Here is an 18,552-nt window from a genome sequence, read left to right as displayed (position 1 = left end):
AGCAGATAAAGATAGGTGATTTTCACATTTTGGTGAGGTTAAACCAACCAAGACATTGCTTCTAATATATATGGGGGATTCAGTTACCTTTTCAAAATACCAAATTTGAAAAATTACAACAAAAAGCACTTCTGCAGGCTTGAGAAATGGTAGGGAGAATATGTGAAGAGTAAAAGTTTCTTGAAGGTACTCTGAGCATTCCATAATTAAGAGGTAAATTGACCTGGTAAATTAAGAGGTAGACCTGGTATGTTAGTTTCATGTTCTATTACATTTAACTGTACTTGTTACAGATTACTCTTAAAATATAAGGTTTATTTGGGGGACAAACTATTTTAATATATACATGGTATATTCTAGTCTCAGAACAATGCCTCTCACAACCATATTTACCATAAAGTGACAAAATTAAGATTGTTAATGTGGTAATTTCTCAGAATTGGTGGTTTTCAGACTTTTGTAATCCGTATGCACCCTTAAAGTTTTTACAGTCTCTGATGTCTTAAACCCTTTTCCTGTTTTAGTAGCTTACCTGTTTAACTCTCAGAGAATACAACCATTGAAATAGGGTCAAGATTCTGGAATAGCAACTAGGCACATATTACAGAAATTGAAATGAAAAAATGTTTTGAGATTGGGGTGTTTCTTGGGGAAGCCTACTGACCATTGGACCCAGGGGCAGCATTTACCATAGTAAGTTGCTGTTGACCAGTGTCCAGCCTGTCCTTCACATATTTAGAAACTCAGTTTGGTCAGTCACTAGTTATTAGCTAGGGAGTGCTGACTGGAAGTAACAGGCTCCTGAGACACTGATACATTGCAGAAGGTCAGTTTATTAATTTACAATGAGAAGTAACTGCCAATATGCCCAAATACTCATGCTGGCCTTGCCAGCTCATTGTTTCCCTGTAGACAACCCACATGGGAAGCCAAATTATAATCAGAGGATTGCTTAGTGAGCAAGGAATTGGAACAAAAGAAGTCTTCTAATTTGAATGTTTAATGGCATCAAGCAAAGATAGCCCGATTCATTCATCTTCACATAGACACAGTCTTGCCCTGGGTGGTAATTCTCAGAATACATTGGCTGAGACTCCCTCCCTCCTGGCAGTGCTTGCATTGGGCACTGTCTGTGTTTTTCTTGTAAGACTCTGCTTCTTTGCATTTCCATTGTTTTTAATGGACACATTTCTTCTCAAAAAGGTAGTATCATCAGTCAGGTTATAAAGGAGCTATTTCTGTCCTTGGAGTCATATCTTTTTAAAGAGGATCTGTTTATTTCTGTTGTGATCCAAGTGAGGACTTATTTCCTGGTTCCCTTGAGAGCACCTCACTGTTATGTTCATGTACATACAATAGGGACTCTGGTTGTTAATTTTGATCTACCCAGTTGCCCCAGAAAAATACAGAATTACTATATTTATTTCCTAGGGATGCAGAACAAATTATCACAAACTAGATGGCTTTAAACAACAGAAATTTATTCTCATAGTTCTGGAAGCTGGAAGTCCCAAATCAGAGTGTTGGCAAGGCTGGTTACTCCAGGGGTCTCTGAGGGGGAATCTGTGCCTCTGTTCCATGCCTCGGTTCCCCGCTTCGGGTGGTTGCCCGCAATCCTGATTCTACCAGTGTGTAATTTACCAGCAGCACGTGAAAGTTCCCTTTGCTCTGCATCCTTGTTGGCACTTGGTATTTTCTGCATTTCTTTTTCAATTTAATCATTCCCATGAGTGTGGTCACATCATATTGTACTTTTGATTTGCAATACCTTGAGACTAATGAGGTTAAGTGCCTTTCCATTTGTTTATTGCCATTTTGTGAGGTACCTGTTCAAGTCTTTTGTCCATTTTCTATTGATAATCTCTTCTTTATACTATGTAGACCAGTACATATTCTTAGAGTTAAGCATGTGAACATAATTGTGTATGACTTCTGTTTTAAGCCTGATGTCTCAGGACCATAAAACTGCCTTAAAATGGGGTGTTCTTGAAGCAGTATACAATCACCTCAGGAGTGACAGACCCTTACTATGGTGGTTCTTAATTGTTGACGTGCATCAGAATCGCTAGTGAGGTAACAACAGAAACACTGATGAAGCGCATTGGGGGCGAGGCCCTGCGTCAGGATTGTTAAAAAGCACTGCAGATGATTATGATGCCCACTACCTCAGAGTGAAACTTCATTTGGATTGTTGCTAAGGAGAATGGTAGGAAAATAATTATCTTAAAAGGGGGAAAAAACTTTGGTTTCTGTTGACTAAGTTTTATTAAGAATGTATTTTCTTAATTACAAACAAATATGAATTTTTGGATATTAAGGTAATCATGCTGGTGGTCCTGACTGGTGTGGCTGAGTTGGTTGGGTGTTGTCCTGGAAAATGAAGGGTTCCCAGCTCAACTCTGGGTCAGGACATATGTCTGGTTGGGTGTTCAGTCTTGGTGGGGGCTTGTAACAGAGACGGCCAATCAATGTTCCTCTCTCACATTGATATTTCTCTCTCTTTCTCCTTCACTTTCTGTCTTTCTAAAAATAACTAAATGAAATCTTTTAAAAAGATTTTTAAAAAAGATTATCATGCTATTAACATTTATTTTGATATCTGAAAATTTCCAATTCATATTTTTAAACTTCTTTTTTATCTATTTTCCAACTGAACTTTTTAATTGTTGTTCAAATATAATTTTCTGCCTTTTACTTCCATCCCAGCCCACCACCACCCCCCCACCCTCCCCACCTCCCTCCCATTTCCACCCCCCCCTTGTTATTGTCCATGTGTTCTTTATACTTGTTCCTGCAAACCCTTTCTCTTTTCCCCTGAAATTCCCTCCCCTCTTTCCTCTGGTCACTGTCAGCCTGTTCTCAATTTCAGTGTCTTTGGTTATATTTTGCTTGTTTGTTTGTTTTGTCAATTAGGTTTCAGTTAAAGGTGAGATCTTATGGTATTTGTCCCTCACCGCCTGGCTTAGCATAATGCTTTCCAGTTCTGTCCATGCTGTCACAAAGGGTAGGAGCTCCTTCTTTCTTTTTTGCTGCATAGAATTCCATTGTGTAAATGTTTAAACTTATTATTATGGAAAATTTCAAATAGATATAAAAGCAAAGAGAAGAGTATAACTTATGTTTGAAGCAGGATCCAAATGAGGGCTATATATTTGCAGTTGACATACTCTTTGAGCCCCTCTTTTTAAAAAATATTTTTTATTGATTATGCCATTACAGTTGTCCCATTTCCCTCCCTTCACTCCCCTCCACCCTGCACACCCACTCCCCCCCTATAGTTTATGTCCATGTGTCACAAGTTCTTTAGATTCTGTATTTCCCCCACTATTCTTGCCCTCCCCCCTATTTTCTACCTACCATCTATGCTACTTATTCTCTGTTCCTTCTCCCCTCTTCTCCTCCTTCCACTCCCCTGTTGGTAACCCTCCATGTGATCTCCATTTCTATGGTTCTGCTCCTGATCTAGCTGTCCTCTTAGTTTGCTTTTGTTTTAGGTGTGGTTGTTAATAACTGTGAATGTGCTGTCCTTTCACTGTTCATATTTTATCTTCTTTTTCTTAGGTAAGTCCCTTTAACATTTCATATAATAAGGGCTTAGTGATGATGAACTCCTTAAATTTGATCTTATCTGAGAAGCACTTTATCTGCCCTTTCATTCTAAATGAAAGCTTTGCTGGATAGAGCAATCTTGTAGGTCTTTTGATTTCATGACATGGAATACTTCTTTCCAGCCCCTTCTTGCCTATAAGGTCTCTTTTGAGAAATCCGCTGACAGTCTGATGAGTACTCCTTTGTAGGTGACTGTCCCCTTATCTCTTGCTGCTTCTAGGATTCTCTCCTTCATTTTAGTCTTGGGTAATATAATTATGATTTGCCTTGGCATGTTCCTTCTTGGGTCCAACTTCTTTGGGACTCTCTGAGCTTCCTGGACTTCCTGGAAGTCTATTTCCTTTGCCAGATTGGGGAAGTTCTCCTTTATTATTTATTCAGATAAGTTTTCCACTTGTTGCTGTTCCTCTTCCCCTGCTGGTACCCCTATAATTCGGATGTTGGAACTTATAAAGATGTCCTGGAGGTTCCTAAGTCTCTCCTCATTTTTTCAAATTCTTGTTTCTTCATTCTTTTCTGTTTGGTCATTTTTTTCTTCCTTCTGGTCCAGTCTATTGATTTGAGTCCCAGTTTCCTTCCCATCACTATTGGTTCCCTGTGCATTTCCCTTCATTTCACTTAGTGTAGCCTTCATTTGTTCCTCTAATTTGTGACTAAAATCAACCAGTTCTGTGCGCATCTTGATCACCAGTATTTTGAACTGCGCATCTGATAGGTTGGCTATCTCTTGGTCACTTAGAAGTATTGGCTCTGGGCTTTGAGCTGTTCTTTTTCTTGAGCCATAATGTTTTGGTCTATTTGTGCCTATTACGTATGAGGGGCGGAGCCAGAGCAAGGCAACCCAGTTGCTGGGTTGTGATGCTGTATATGGGCGCGGGGTCAGAGAGGGGCAGTGGCGTTTGCTCTGCTCTCTCTCAGATTTTACTCTCCTCTGCTGCTGCCCACAAGCAAATTGGGCCCTTCTGGTGCAGGTTCCTGGTGTGGGCTTGTGCACCCTCCAGGACCTTGTATGTCTCTCCAACGAACTCTCTGTGAGCCTGGGAGCCTCTCCCTGCACCTCAACCCCTGAAAGTTTTTCTAATTGGTGATTTCAGGCTCTAATTCCCATTGCTGGGGCCCTATCCCCAGCGATCTGTCTCACTCCTTGTTCCTTTGCCTGGTTTATCTGTGTGCAAATGTGTGACCGCGGTCAGCCATCCGCCTTGCACCCTCACTGGGTCTGCCCATCGCAACCCCATGCCTGGGATCTGCCAAGGGCTGCCTGCCCGCCTGGGTTGATCTGGCCGCTGCGCAACCCCACTCTGCCAACCAATGGCTCTTACCGCTACTGACTCTGCCCCCTTACCGGTCTGGCTGAACAGTTCATTGTGGTCGGACTTCCATATAGTTCAATTTTCTGTTTTTTGGTTGCATTTTTGTTACTAAAACTTTGTTGTCTTTGAACTTGGTTGTGCAAGGAGGCACAGTGTTTCTACCTATGCCTCCATCTTGGCCAGAAGTCTGACAAATGTTTTAAAGCACCTTCTATTTCTTTTTAAAAACATATAGTGTCTATAAGTTTAACAGAAAGTGGAATCCAATAGTTGATTGTTAGTTCCATAATTCCAGATAATTTATAGTGGAATAAATTATAGGAACTTTTTCTAAGCTGAGTTAAAGATCATAAAATGTTATTGTACCTGTTGAATGTGTCATATTTTGACTGTGCTAAGAATCAACTTTTCCCTTTCAGAATAACAAGCCTTTATACTCATTTGAAGATAATTCGGATTATGTTTATGATGTGATGTGGTCACCCACCCACCCAGCCCTCTTTGCCTGTGTGGATGGCATGGGAAGGCTAGATTTGTGGAATCTCAATAATGACACAGAGGTAAGCAGGAAAATCACAAGAATTATGCTGAAAAATAGAAAATTGGAGATTTATTGAATAATTTGTGAAAATCTTTTTACCCCAAGGAATGTAAAAGGGCTCTATGAGTGTATCATCATCACAGAAACCAAGTAAGCTTTGTACCCTAAGTAATAAACAGCATGCTCTGCAGAACTGAAGGGAGGAATAGTGTGGTGAAGAGCACTGAGGCTTTTCCTTTTACTTCTGAAAAGCACCACGGTGTCTCTCATGTCCTGGCAAAGTCTCATTCATAAAGCAACAGGAAAATTCTTTTATTCATAGACCAGAAAGCAGAGAGTTTTAGACTCTTAAAGTATGTTAACCTTACTTCTGACTTTCTCAATTTTCTCTTAGCCTTGATAGAATTGTATATAACCCATACATATTAGTCTTAGCCTGACTTATTTGAGTGAAACAAGGATGTATTTTGAGGACTTGTTCCATGAAGGAGTGAAAACATTGTTACTATTAACATAAAATGAATATAGGAGCCATCAAGTTTCCTAATTGCTATACCAAAATCACTTGTTGGCAATGAAATTTAACTGCAGCTAGTATTTATTTTTATCCATGTGTATTTTTACCAGCTTAGAGAGGCTTAAAGATATTCTTAGAATTCTCTATTGCTTTGTGGTGGTAAGAAGTGATGTTAGCAGTTCTATCAGTAACGGTTGAGGAGAAAGCCTCCTGGTTGCTTTCTCACATCCTACTCTTTCCCACATCTCTTTATATTTGTGTCTAAATCCCTTGAAATAAAATAGTTGGTTATAGAGGGCAAGGAAGTTATATATCAGAAATGTAGAAGAGTTAACACTGTGCTAACTACTAGCTTAGTGCTTTGAGGAGCATTCACATGCCTCTAGGAAAAGATACTACATCCTAGCTAGATGATTGGAATTCATTGCACATTGCTGGTTGTTACAGTGGTACTAATTCTGTTTTCTTAGTTTGGGTTTTGGTGTTAAAGATTTGTGGCTACAATGAAATTTGTAGCCACAAATGATTAATAGAGGATCTCCTCTATTAATCATTAACTCCAAGAATACATCTTAATTATAAATTTTCTGTGTAACAGTTTTAACATTCTGGGAGGTTAAATTTGTCATTTGGGGATGACTGGTGTCAATTAGATGGATTATTTTTAGTCATTTCAAATTTTTAAAAAATATTACTGTGCTCTGATCTGAGTCAAACACTGAATGTTTGTTCTACACGTGGCAAGTTAAACTGGTTTTCTCCAGCACAGGAGAGATACAGTCAGATTGCGAGGGGCTGGTGCCGCTGTGTTGGGCCATCGTTCTCCCTGCCCCAGACGGTTTATGATCACCAGGGGCTTTGGGGAAACCCATCCTGTACTTTCAGTACGAACCCTTTCCAGGAACTGTGGGTCAAATCACAGGTTCCAGCCAACTGAGATGCAAGCTACAAGAGTAATTCCTGTCTTCCAAAATTGAACCATAATGTTTATGAGGGCCTTTGGAATTTTTTCAAACAGCTTGACTTCTTAAAGAAGTTAAAACAACAAAGAATGCTTTATTAAAGAGATCTTTCTAAAGGGTATATCCAGTCATGTGAGAATTTCTTATATAAGCTGTTATTTTCCCAAACAATTTTCAAAAATTGACTATAATATCGTTCATAATGTATCACTTACAGGAAGAAGGTTAGAAAAATTCTTTATCTATTTTCACCTTTTTCTTTAAAAAATGTAGCCAGATTGAAAGAAAGAAGAAACATGTTTTACATGTTTATAGAAATCTTGATGAAACTTCTAACACTGCACTGCATTTTAAATGACTTTAGGTGCCAACCGCCAGCATTTCTGTGGAGGGTAATCCTGCTCTTAATCGTGTAAGATGGACCCACTCTGGAAGGGAGATTGCCGTGGGCGATTCTGAAGGACAGATTGTTATATATGACGTGGGAGAGGTATGGAGCTCACTGCCTATAATTTTGATACATCTGTTTAGCTTTCACAGTGTAGTAGTAACCCTGTCTTTGGGGCTAAAACTTGTCTTTGAGGCTCATGAATTGTATAAACTATATGGTTGTAAAGATAATACTTTTCATCATAGGAATGACACTTGAGATTAATTTTCTTCCTAAACTGGATGTCCTGTGTCCCCATATAACACATTGTCAGGGTAATATCATCTGTTGGAAGTACCTTGTTCCTTGAAGTATGCATTGCTGGAAGCTAGAAATTCTTTAGGCAAAATAAAAAATTTGGAGTTATAATGGACTTTGGAGCTTTACAGGATTGACACTGAGATAAGATTTTATTTTTCTGTATTCATAGATTTGTTTGGGCCATGCAGTAGAAATCAAAAGTAATATTTTTGGGGAGTTATCTGATGACATTGTGAAATATGAATCTTGTCTCTTGAGCTTGTTGCAAAACCGTATCATTGAATCCAACAGGATGAGCTGCATTTCTCTCATGAGTGCTTAGGTGGGCCATACACAATGCCCAGGAGCGAGTTTCTTTTTTTTCAGTCCTGGCTAGTGTCTTCTGTATTATGTCTTATGATTCCCATCTCTCTGGATACTCTGAGGCCTCTAAGCAGTTGGATCTGGAGAGAAGTAGATTGAATCATTTAGAAAAGCCAATTGAACTATCTGCACAGATGGAATTGCTGTATCCGAACTGTCCAATATGGTAGTATGTAGCCACATATGGCTGTTAAACACTTCGAATGTGGCTAGTACAACAGAAGAACTGAATTTTAAATTTTATTTAAAATAAATTAAATGTAATCACATGTGGCTAGTAGCTACCATATTGGATCGGATATTATTGTCCAACTTAATCTGATCTTTTTTAGAAGCAAGCATATTCATTTGCCACAGTGAATGGTTTGTGTCCTAATATGCCATGTCACATTCCTTCAATATTATTATAACAATTATCAAAGATTTTTGGCCCTGGCTGGTGTAGCTCAGTGGATTGAGCATGGACCTGTGAACCAAAGGGTCACGGTTCAGTTCCCAGTCAGGGCACATGAGTGGGTTGCAGGCCAGTTCCCCAGTAGAGGGTACGCAAGAGGCAACCACACATTAATGTTTCTCTCCCTCTCTTCCTCATTCTCTAAAAATAAATAAAATCTTTAAAATAAAAAACTTTTGATCATTGGACTTGCTTAGTGAGGCAAAAGCATCACAGACCTCTTCTCCCATGTTGCCCTTAATGCATCATTTAAGTGGGAAGAGGTAAGCCTACCTTCTGATGTAGGGATTAAGGTGTCAGGAGAGGTTATCTTATGCTCCAAACAAAAATAAATACTTTAAGAAACAAGCTTTTTGATCCATGCTTGAAAAACTATTTCATACTAGGAATGGTACAAGAAATAAAAAATTTTAAGATATTCCTCCCCACCAGCAAAATTCATGAGCTAGTGCGTAGGAGTTACAGAGCATCATTGTTATTTTCTCACACTGTGATGGTGATAATAACAAAATCACTTCTAAAGCTGTCACATCACACTCCACAAACACTGTCTTTTGTTTTAAAATATTGTATATCATGTTATAGTCCCTGTAATTATGGAAAGGCCATTAGGGTCAACTATTGCTTTTTAATGGAAAAATTATTTGAAAACAAACTGAATAATAGTGAGTAAATTGATCTTTTATTTCAGAATACATAAAACATTGTCTTTCTTTTAACAGCAGATTGCTGTCCCCCGAAATGATGAATGGGCACGATTCGGCCGGACACTTGCCGAAATTAATGCTAACCGGGCTGATGCAGAAGAGGAAGCTGCTACCCGAATACCTGCTTAGCTTCTGAAGAGATGATAGGTAGCCGTAGTGGATTTGGAGAAGATTCTAAATAGATCCTAAGACTATTTGCATGCTTCTGTCTAAATGATAATTAAAAGGAAATTTTGTGGATTAAACCATGGATTTAATGTAGCAGGCAAATCTTATTATGTCCCTTTTTATATATAACATGCATCTTGTTTTGGATTTGTGTCATTTTTAATACAGCTGATTGACTTTGCTGAATGAAGCTTTTTTCAAATTCTTATACACAGGTGTATATTTGGGATTACTTTTTTCTTTTGAATTCTTTTCAAATTATAACACTATACAGTTATTTCTAAAGCACAGATTAAATAAGTTCTTCATATTTTTAAATAATCATAATTCCCTGTTATACTGATAATGTTCTCACTAACCATAATATGTAGGAACATTTGTTTATTTTAGCTATAGCCTGCATACATTTACCCGTTACATTCTAATACCCTTCATTATAATTCATGTGATAGCTGTCTATAAATAAAAACAAATATGGTTTAACTTTTCAAATTTTTGTAAAGTGTCTTTTTTTTGTATCTTTCTTAAAGTTCCTACTGTAAGTAGCCACCTCAAATGTCAGTGCTCTTTGTCTAACATCCTAGACAGTATTATGGAGGCTTCCCAGGTTGCTGTGAACCGGTGTTCAGATAATGTCAGCGAAAAGCATTTCTCCTGCATTAGCGTTTGCTTTACTCCCTTATTTTCTTTTTTTAAAATATGTTTTATTGATTATGCTATTACAGTTGTCCGATTCCCCCCTCATTTCCCTCCACCCTGCACACCCCCTCCCACCCACATTCCCCCAGTTTCGTTCATGTCCATGCATCATAAGTTTTCATTTCTACATTTCTCACACTATTCCTGCCCTCCACCCGTGTATTTTCTACCTACCATCTACACTACTTATTCTCTGTACCTTCCCCTCCTCTCCTCCTCCCACTCTGTTGTTGCTAACCCTCCATGTGATCTCCATTTCTGTGGTTCTGTTCCTGTTCTAATTTCCTTAGTTTGTTTTTATTTTACGTGTGGTTGTTAATAATTGTGAGTTTGTTGTCATTTTACTATACATGTTTTTTATCTTCTTTTTCTTAGATAAGTCCCTTAACATTTCATATAATAAGGGCTTGGTAATGATGAATTCCTTGAACTTGACTTTATCTGAGAAGTGCTTTATCTGTCCTTCCATTCTAAATGAAAGTTTTGCTGGATAGAGCAATCTTGGATGACTTGGAATACTTCTTTCCAGCCCCTTGTTGCCTGTAAGGTCTCTTTTGAGAAATCTGCTGACAGTCTGATGAGTACTCCTTTGTAGGTGACTGTCCCCTTATCTCTTGCTGCTTCTAGGATTCTCTCCTTCATTTTAGTCTTGGCTAATATAATTATGATGTGCCTCGGTGTGTTCCTTCTTGGGTCCAACTTCTTTGGCACTCTCTGAGCTTCCTGGAAGTCTATTTCCTTTGCCAGACTGGGGAAGTTCTCCTTCATTATTTGTTCAAATAAGTTTTCCACTANTATTTTTCATATTACTATATCAAGCTCTTCTGGTTGGATGTTTCTTTCTTCCTTCTGGTCCACTCCCTTGATTTGAGTCGCAGTTTCCTTCTCATCACTATTGTTTTTTTGTGCATTTCCCTTCATTTCACTTAGTGTAGCCTTCATTTGTTCATCTAATTTGCTACTAAATTCAACCAATTCTGTGATCATCCTGATCACCAGTATTTTGAACTGTACCTCTGATAGGCTGGCTATCTCTTGGTCACTTAATTGTATTATTTCTGGAGTTTTGATCTGTTCTTCCTTTTCAGCCATTTTTTTGTCTTTTCGCACCTGTTATGTATGAGGGGTGGAGCCTTAGGTGTTCACCAGGGCAGGGCAACCCAAGTCTCTGGGTTGTGATGCTGAATGTTGGGGTGGGGTCTGAGAGGGAACAGTGGCGCTTTGGTCCACTCTCTGTTNCTTCTGGTCCACTCCCTTGATTTGAGTCGCAGTTTCCTTCTCATCACTATTGTTTTTTTTGTGCATTTCCCTTCATTTCACTTAGTGTAGCCTTCATTTGTTCAGCTAATTTGCTACTAAATTCAACCAATTCTGTGATCATCCTGATCACCAGTATTTTGAACTGTGCCTCTGATAGGCTGGCTATCTCTTGGTCACTTAATTGTATTATTTCTGGAGTTTTGATCTGTTCTTCCTTTTCAGCCATTTTTTTGTCTTTTCGCACCTGTTATGTATGAGGGGTGGAGCCTTAGGTGTTCACCAGGGCAGGGCAACCCAAGTCTCTGGGTTGTGATGCTGAATGTTGGGGTGGGGTCTGAGAGGGAACAGTGGCGCTTTGGTCCACTCTCTGTTGGACCTCAGTCCCTTCCACCGCTTCACCCAAGCAAACTGGACTTTTCTGGTGCTGATTCCCATGTGGGTGGGTTTGTGTGCATTCTAGGACCCTGTGGGTCTCTCCAACAAACTCTCCTGTGAGGCTGGGAGTCTCTCCTTGCACCTCAATCCTCACAGGTGTTTTCAATCAGTGTTTTGAGGCTTTCAGTGTTTCAAGAGTCACCCTGATATGCTAGGTTACAGGTTTAATTCCCATTCAGGACACATGCAAGAATCAGCCAAATGAATACATACATAAATGGAACAACAAATTAATGTTTCTCTCCATGTCTCTGTCAAATAAAATAATTCTAACAAAGATATGTTGGGAGGTAAATTTCCAAATAAAACTTTTTAACTATGAATATTGTGTAATGTAAGGAAACAATTGACCAGGAAAATGAAACCCAGCTCTGGTTGGAACTCTGGCACTCATGAGAAATGTGATTTGAGCCAAGTCTTCCCATCTGTCTGTGCCTCATTTTGTCTAGGAATTAAGTTTGGATTGCCTTTCTAAATTGCCTTCCAGCTCTAAAATTGTAATTACTTCAGGCAATTCTCCACTTTTATATATTCAGTTTTTACAGATTGACACCCCACAATGGCCTATTATATACCAAAGACAAGTTGGTTTTTTTTTAATCTGCAGGCAAACATTTCAAGTTATCTCATGGTAGCAATGTCTGAAAGTTCAATTTCAGTAGGGTAACACAGTCTTTGTATAGGAAAATTTATATAATCTCTGTAATAGTTACTATATTTTTGCCCTCAGTTTGTAACAAAGACTAGAAAAAGTGAAAACAGAATTATGACTAAGGTTAGAAATCAAGAGATGTGGCGAACCAGATGCACATTGGACTCAAGCTGATGTGTTCAATTGTGAAAAAAAGTGTAAGTAAGATTTGCAAAATATCACCAAAGAGTTTTTGCTTTTGGGAAATAACTTCTTCCCTATCCCTCCAAAAAGTCCAATGTGGACCTTTGCCTGTTTAACTTAAGTCTACATTTTTAGGAACACATGAGTTAATGTGAGGAATTGCTTTTTAAGGTTGACTATATAGTAGCAAATAGAAAGTACTGAGACTGTCAATTTTGTAAAATCTTTTGACAAATGAAGTTGACCAGAAAAGTGTAGCAGAGTTCCATCACAGTTTTAGAAATGAAAACCTTTTTAATTTCAAAGAATATTAAGTTATGGAAATGTACCTTATTTTTTACTAGTTACATTTTTTTTTTCCTGAGTGGGAAGCAAGCCATAGCTTTCTGGCTAATTTTTTTAATTGTTTGGTTATTCTTTTTTTGAGTGAGTAAAGAATTATTTGTTGCCTTTGTTTATGCTGCCTTTGCACATGGTAATTATCTTGCAGAAAATCTCAAACAATCATTTTTTGTTATTTAAATTTTAAAATGCATTGGTAGAAGCTATCTTTCTATTTATAAATTCAGTTTCTAACAAAATTTAGAAAATCTAAATATAAAATCTTGTTGCAATAATGCTGAGATACTGCATCTTCAAAGGATGGATGGCTTAATTTAGGAGAAACTAAAAGTCATGTTAGGGATGACCCTAGTCTTTTCATAGTGTAAGCATGTTGATTCATTCTATTTTGTACTAGTCCTGATAGACTATAACCTCTACCGCAGGAACCCTATGGGACAGAAGGGCTTCAATGAATTAAAATCTGGTGTGAACCATATGATTTTTCACTTCCATTCTTTTGGGTATTGCATTATAAATTTTTTAAATATTTTATTTTTATATAGAAAAAGAAACATCAGTTTATTTTTCCACTTATTTATGCATTCATTGCTTGATTCTTCTATGTGTTCCAGACTGGGGATTGAACCTGTAGCCTGGGTGTATTGGGATGACGCTCTAACCAACTGAGCTACCCAGCCAGGGCTAGGCAGTACTTTTTTTTTTAATACTCACCTAAGGGTATATTTATTGATTTTAGAGTGAGAGGAAGGGGAAGAAAGAGAGAAGAATCTATGTGAGAGAGAAACATCACTCTGTTGTTTCCCATATGTACCCTGACCTGGGATGGAACCCACTACCTGGATATGTGCTCTGATCAGGGATCGAACCCACAAAATTTGGGATAGGGAATGGTGTGCCAACCAAATGAGCCACCTGGCCAGGATGGCAGTGCATTTTGAAACGCCTTTTCCACAATCCCTGTATTTCAACATTGTCATTGTGAAATTTTCTAAATAGGAAAATGCCATACAATTAGATGTATGTCAGAGAGAATGGAGCTTCAATTACAGCTTTAGCTGCTCAGTGTCTATGAGAACAAAGTTTATGTCATGTTTAAAACATGTCATAAAATCTCAGAAACAATCATTTTTTGTTATTTAAATTTAACAAACATGTTAAATGTTTAACATGTTTAAATGTTAAATGTCATGTTTAAAACATGACATTCCATCCAAGGTGGCGGTGTCATGCCTGAATCTTGGGCATACATCTAGGTTAAAAATCCATTGGCTTGGCCTCATTTGTTGATTTAGTGATGGGATTCCCACTGGGATGGGATTTTTTTTTCCCAAGCTGCATAGAGGCAAGAATAGAATTTGCATTTTTGCTATCATTGTGCTGATTTCTAGGCAAACTAGGGACCTTACAGGTTTGGGGAGAATACCTGGAAATCACTTTTGACTCATTAAAAAATGCTAGAAAATTATTTACTTGCTATTCTGGTTTGCAGATTCTAGAGGCTGCTAGTGCTACCAGGAAAAGTTGCCCAAAGGCAAGAAGGAAAGAATACCCACCCTCACTATTTCTTTTACAGTGCAGGATTACAATTAAGAACATTCTTTTAACAAGTTTCTATCTTACTGCCTCCCAAAGGTAGTAATTTGCTTGTACCTAGTGTACTATATCTTATGAGTATTTGCTTATACTTAATGTACTATAGTTTTAAAATCCATTTCACATGTAAGAAACTCATCTTGGAAGAAAGGTCCTACATTCCTAACCAGAATGCCTACGGGAATCATGTCACTGGAATGCCTTTCTCAGCAGGCTGATGCCCTCAGACCTTCTGTTGGACTTGAGATTTACAGATTCTCTTTCTGCCCTGAACTTCCAGAAGTTGGGGGAACCAGAGTTCCCCCAGCTTCTGAAAGTTCAAATGGATTTCAGGTATTTTAAGTTTTCAGTATGTACCTTCTAGACACTGATAGTTTCAACATAGCCAATCAGCAATCTTTCATAAACTTTGTCTAAAATTACTGTATTTTGTGTTGTTCATTTCATAGCAGGAATCTCAGATTTTGCTTCTTAATATTCCATTACCAGCTCCCAGTCAGAGGGTGGAACAGCTGGCACTCAGGTAAGCTTTCAGAAAGGTCTGTTGCACTTTGTGAGGTCATTTATTCAGGCCCCTGGTAATGTATTATGCTGCTTCTCTTTTAATGTACTTGATGTGGTCAGAAAGCTGTGGGGCAGTGATTGTGTCGGGTGTAGAACACACCTACGTGTGGCGGAACATGCAGAGACCTGACTCTGTGATTCTGGAAATCAGGTATACCACCGGTAAAGCTTTGATGGCAAGTAATTTTATCTTTTGTGAATTTCTGTAGTAGGTTTTTTTTTTTAAAACTTTCTGAACAAAGTAATGTAAATGCTTTGGAACAAAATCCCTTATTATTTCAGGCGGTCTAGCATGCGAGGAAAAGAACACTGGACTCAAAAGATCCAAGTTCTGTTTTCCTGATCCCCTCCTCGCCAGTAATGTCCCCTGAGGCAAGGCTTGGTATTTTCATCTGTTAAGTGAGAAGGAAAGATTGCTTTTCGTGAAGATTACATGATATATTATGCGTGTAAGGACATTTGTAAATTATAAAGTACCACACAAATAAGGGTTTTTATTTCTTTTTTCTTTTTTTAAATACTAGAACGGAGACTATTTGTGTAGCTATCTGTGCAATGTAAAAAGTTCTCATCTTGTAAAGATTAAGTCGCTTGGTAGTCAAGAAGAAAGCATTTTTTTAATTCTAAGAAATCATACCACAATTTGAAACCTCAGATGTTTGGGAGTAGCAGTAATCTGAGGGGAAAATATTAATTGCCCTTAATCAAGGATATTTCCCTAGGAATGTTTCCTCTTATTCTGTGGTTACAATTTACAAATTACGCTAGTAGGAAAAAATGACCCCCTTTGAATGTATGAAACTTATCTCATACTGCTTTTGTGGTCTCTCACAATAGAGGAAGCAGAAAAAAGAAAGTTAAGATTAGGAGGGAATCCTAACTAAAAGCCTTGTGTGGTAAGACAGAAATCTCTGATTTGTAAGAGTTTGTTTTTAACCTTTAACAGCTGAGATAAAGCCTCTCCACCTGGAGGCTCTATCTCGAGACACTGAAGTCACTGGACCTGTTGAAGGGTTTTACTCACCACCTCCCATAACAACAGTGGCTCGCATTTGAGTGGTGCTTCACCTCCATCTGTGTGCTGATTTAACAGCCCTGTGACATGGTAGATGAGAAACTAAGCTCACACAGGTGAAGCCATCTGCCCAAGCGTACAATTAAGTTTCAACACAAGTTGCCTCTAAGTCCAAGACTCTCAACGAGAAATACAATCTCAGGACCAGCACGTTCTGAAGGGGTTCATCTACCAACGAAACATTATTTAGGTGTGCACTGTTTACTCTCTGTTGGTATAATTCCAACTAAAGAGCAACATCTTGATATTCAGTTAGCCTTTTAGGGCTACTGATTTATGTAGATGTATTATTTCCATTATTCCTTTGTAACACTGATTACTGCAGCATTCATTTTACAATGGGGATGATGAAGGTCTAGGAAGATGAAGGATTTGCCTTCAAAAGAAGTAAAATTGAGAAATAAACACTTTCCATGGTATAAATGCTCCCACCACAGCCAATAGTAAACCACCAGTGTAATGTCACTGAACATGGAGTCGGGAAGATTCACATGTAATTGATTCTCATTGAGCTGGTGCAAGCCAGGCCAGCATATCACAGGGCTTGGGGACATGACTCACTTTAGGAACTAAACACAGGCAGTCAGACTTTAGAGTTGTGATCTTTACCGCTATACTATACTGCCTTTATGATCTTAGTCTACCAACAAATTGATATTTTATTCAGATAAGCCTACATGCATGCAGTGCTGAGTGCTTAAAAGACCGTAAGGCAATTATGTAAGAAAGAGAGGAATTAGGATTTCTCTTCTGGTCTGGGAACCTACAAAGTGATTCTAGAACTTTCTGTGGTTCATCTGGTTGACTGAAACCGCTGGCTGAAGAAGACAGCATGGCTGTGAGTAAACAGGACTACAGGACCTACCACGTAACAGGGCTCCCGCGTGGCATCTCTGTGTAGCAGAAACTCCCGGAAACCCATTTAGCAACCACTACCTTCCCCCTTCCTAGGCCTTGCCCTAACATTTGCAGTCTCTTCAACAAACATTTGCAGTGCTTGAGGCAATAGGTCAAATATTTCAGTCTTATACAGTTAAACTAACAAGCTATTATAGCGAGCTATTCTATTTATATCGCATGCATTATATGGGGAAAATATGTATTAGAATCCAGGAGAGGCCTGGATTTTAGAATTTTCACACTTCTCAGAATTCCATGTCAGATGATGGCAGCCGGGGGGAACTGGCTCACGGCCCATTCCTCTTCTCCTCCACGGGCTCCACCTGTTCTGGGAGAGGCCTCAAAGGACAACTGGATTCTTCAGCCCGCATGCCTAAGTCTTGCCCCCCTGCCAATAACACCTCTTGGTCACCCGTTAGATACAGGTGTGTCTTGGGGAAGATGGACCTGGTTGACGTAGGCTTATGAAGGCCCTGGAAGCTGAGCTGCTTCGGCAGGAAATTTGAGTTCAGGCACCTTGAATAGATGTGGAATGGAGCCAGATGGGCTCCAGGTGGGCATTTCCTGTTGGCCTGTAGACGCTATACCCTTCAGAGGGGGGTACAGCTGCAGGAAGGGATAGGCCGAGAATTCTTCACTTAAGGGACTCAAAAATGAGTCAGCTAAAGGCAGTGCTAGACATTTTCTCTTATATTTGGTTTTTATAAATGTATTTTTATTCAGAATATAACATTCTGTAAGTTTAAGGTGTACAACCTGTTGATATGTTTACATATTGCAGTATATAAACAGGTGTAGCATGCTAAAGGGGTAGCATTAACTACAACCTAGATAAACTAATCTTGGATACAGGTCCTTGCCTTTCATGTCTTGGAATACTTCTTTCCAGCCCCTTCTTACCTGCAAGGTTTCTTTTGAGAAATCAGCTGATAGTCACATGGGAACTCCTTTGTAGGACTGTCTCCTTTTCTCTTGCTGCTTTTGAGTCTCTCCTTATCTCTAATCTTGGGTAATGTAATTCAGGTGTGCCCTAGTGTCTGCTTCCTTGGGTCCAACTTGTTTGGGACTCTCTGAGCTTCCTAGGCTTCCTGGAAGTCTATTTCTTTCACCAGATTAGGGAAGTTCTCCTTCATTACTTTTTCCGATAAGCTTTTCATTTCTTGCTTTCCCTTTTCCCCTTCTGGTACCCCTATAATTTGGATGTTGGAATGGTTAAAGTTGTCCCAGAGGTTCCTGAACCTCTCCTCATTTTTGGAATTCTTTTCTTTATTCTGTTCTGGTTGAATGTTTCTTTCTTCCTCTCCAAACTGTTGATTTGAGTCCCAATTTCCTTCCTGTCACTGTTGGTTCCATTTATTTTCCTTTATTTCACTTTTCATAGTCTTCATCTTTTCCTCTATTTTGTGACCATACTCAATCAATTCTGTGAGCTTCCTGAATACCAGTGTTTTGAACTCTGCATCTCATAGGTTGGCTGTCTCTTCATTGCGTAGTGGAATTTTTTCTGGAGCTTTGATCTGT

At 38.8% G+C, this 18,552-nt stretch overlaps 1 protein-coding gene across 6 annotated transcripts in view; it reads left to right on the top strand.

Annotated features, from left to right (window-relative positions):
• Nucleotides 1-9,808, top strand: part of DYNC1I2 (dynein cytoplasmic 1 intermediate chain 2) — a 52,634-nt gene extending 42,826 nt beyond the window's left edge. For 4 of the 6 annotated variants that reach the window (XM_037044462.1, XM_037044464.1, XM_037044467.1 and 1 more), the window contains 3 exons: nucleotides 5,342-5,482; nucleotides 7,307-7,432; nucleotides 9,173-9,808. In XM_037044462.1, the coding sequence (XP_036900357.1) occupies nucleotides 5,342-5,482; nucleotides 7,307-7,432; nucleotides 9,173-9,286 (381 nt within the window). In that variant the 3' untranslated portion in view covers nucleotides 9,287-9,808. The remainder of the gene's footprint in view (nucleotides 1-5,341; nucleotides 5,483-7,306; nucleotides 7,433-9,172) is intronic. The other 2 variants (XM_037044463.1, XM_037044465.1) reach the window with 1 other exon arrangement.
• The last annotated feature ends 8,744 nt before the right edge of the window (nucleotides 9,809-18,552 follow it).

This window comes from Sturnira hondurensis, unplaced genomic scaffold (assembly GCF_014824575.4).
Source record: "Sturnira hondurensis isolate 20B ecotype Veracruz unplaced genomic scaffold, ASM1482457v3 Scaffold0004136, whole genome shotgun sequence".
Classification (NCBI taxonomy): domain Eukaryota; kingdom Metazoa; phylum Chordata; class Mammalia; order Chiroptera; family Phyllostomidae; genus Sturnira; species Sturnira hondurensis.
This window is presented reverse-complemented; position numbering and strand designations above follow the sequence as displayed.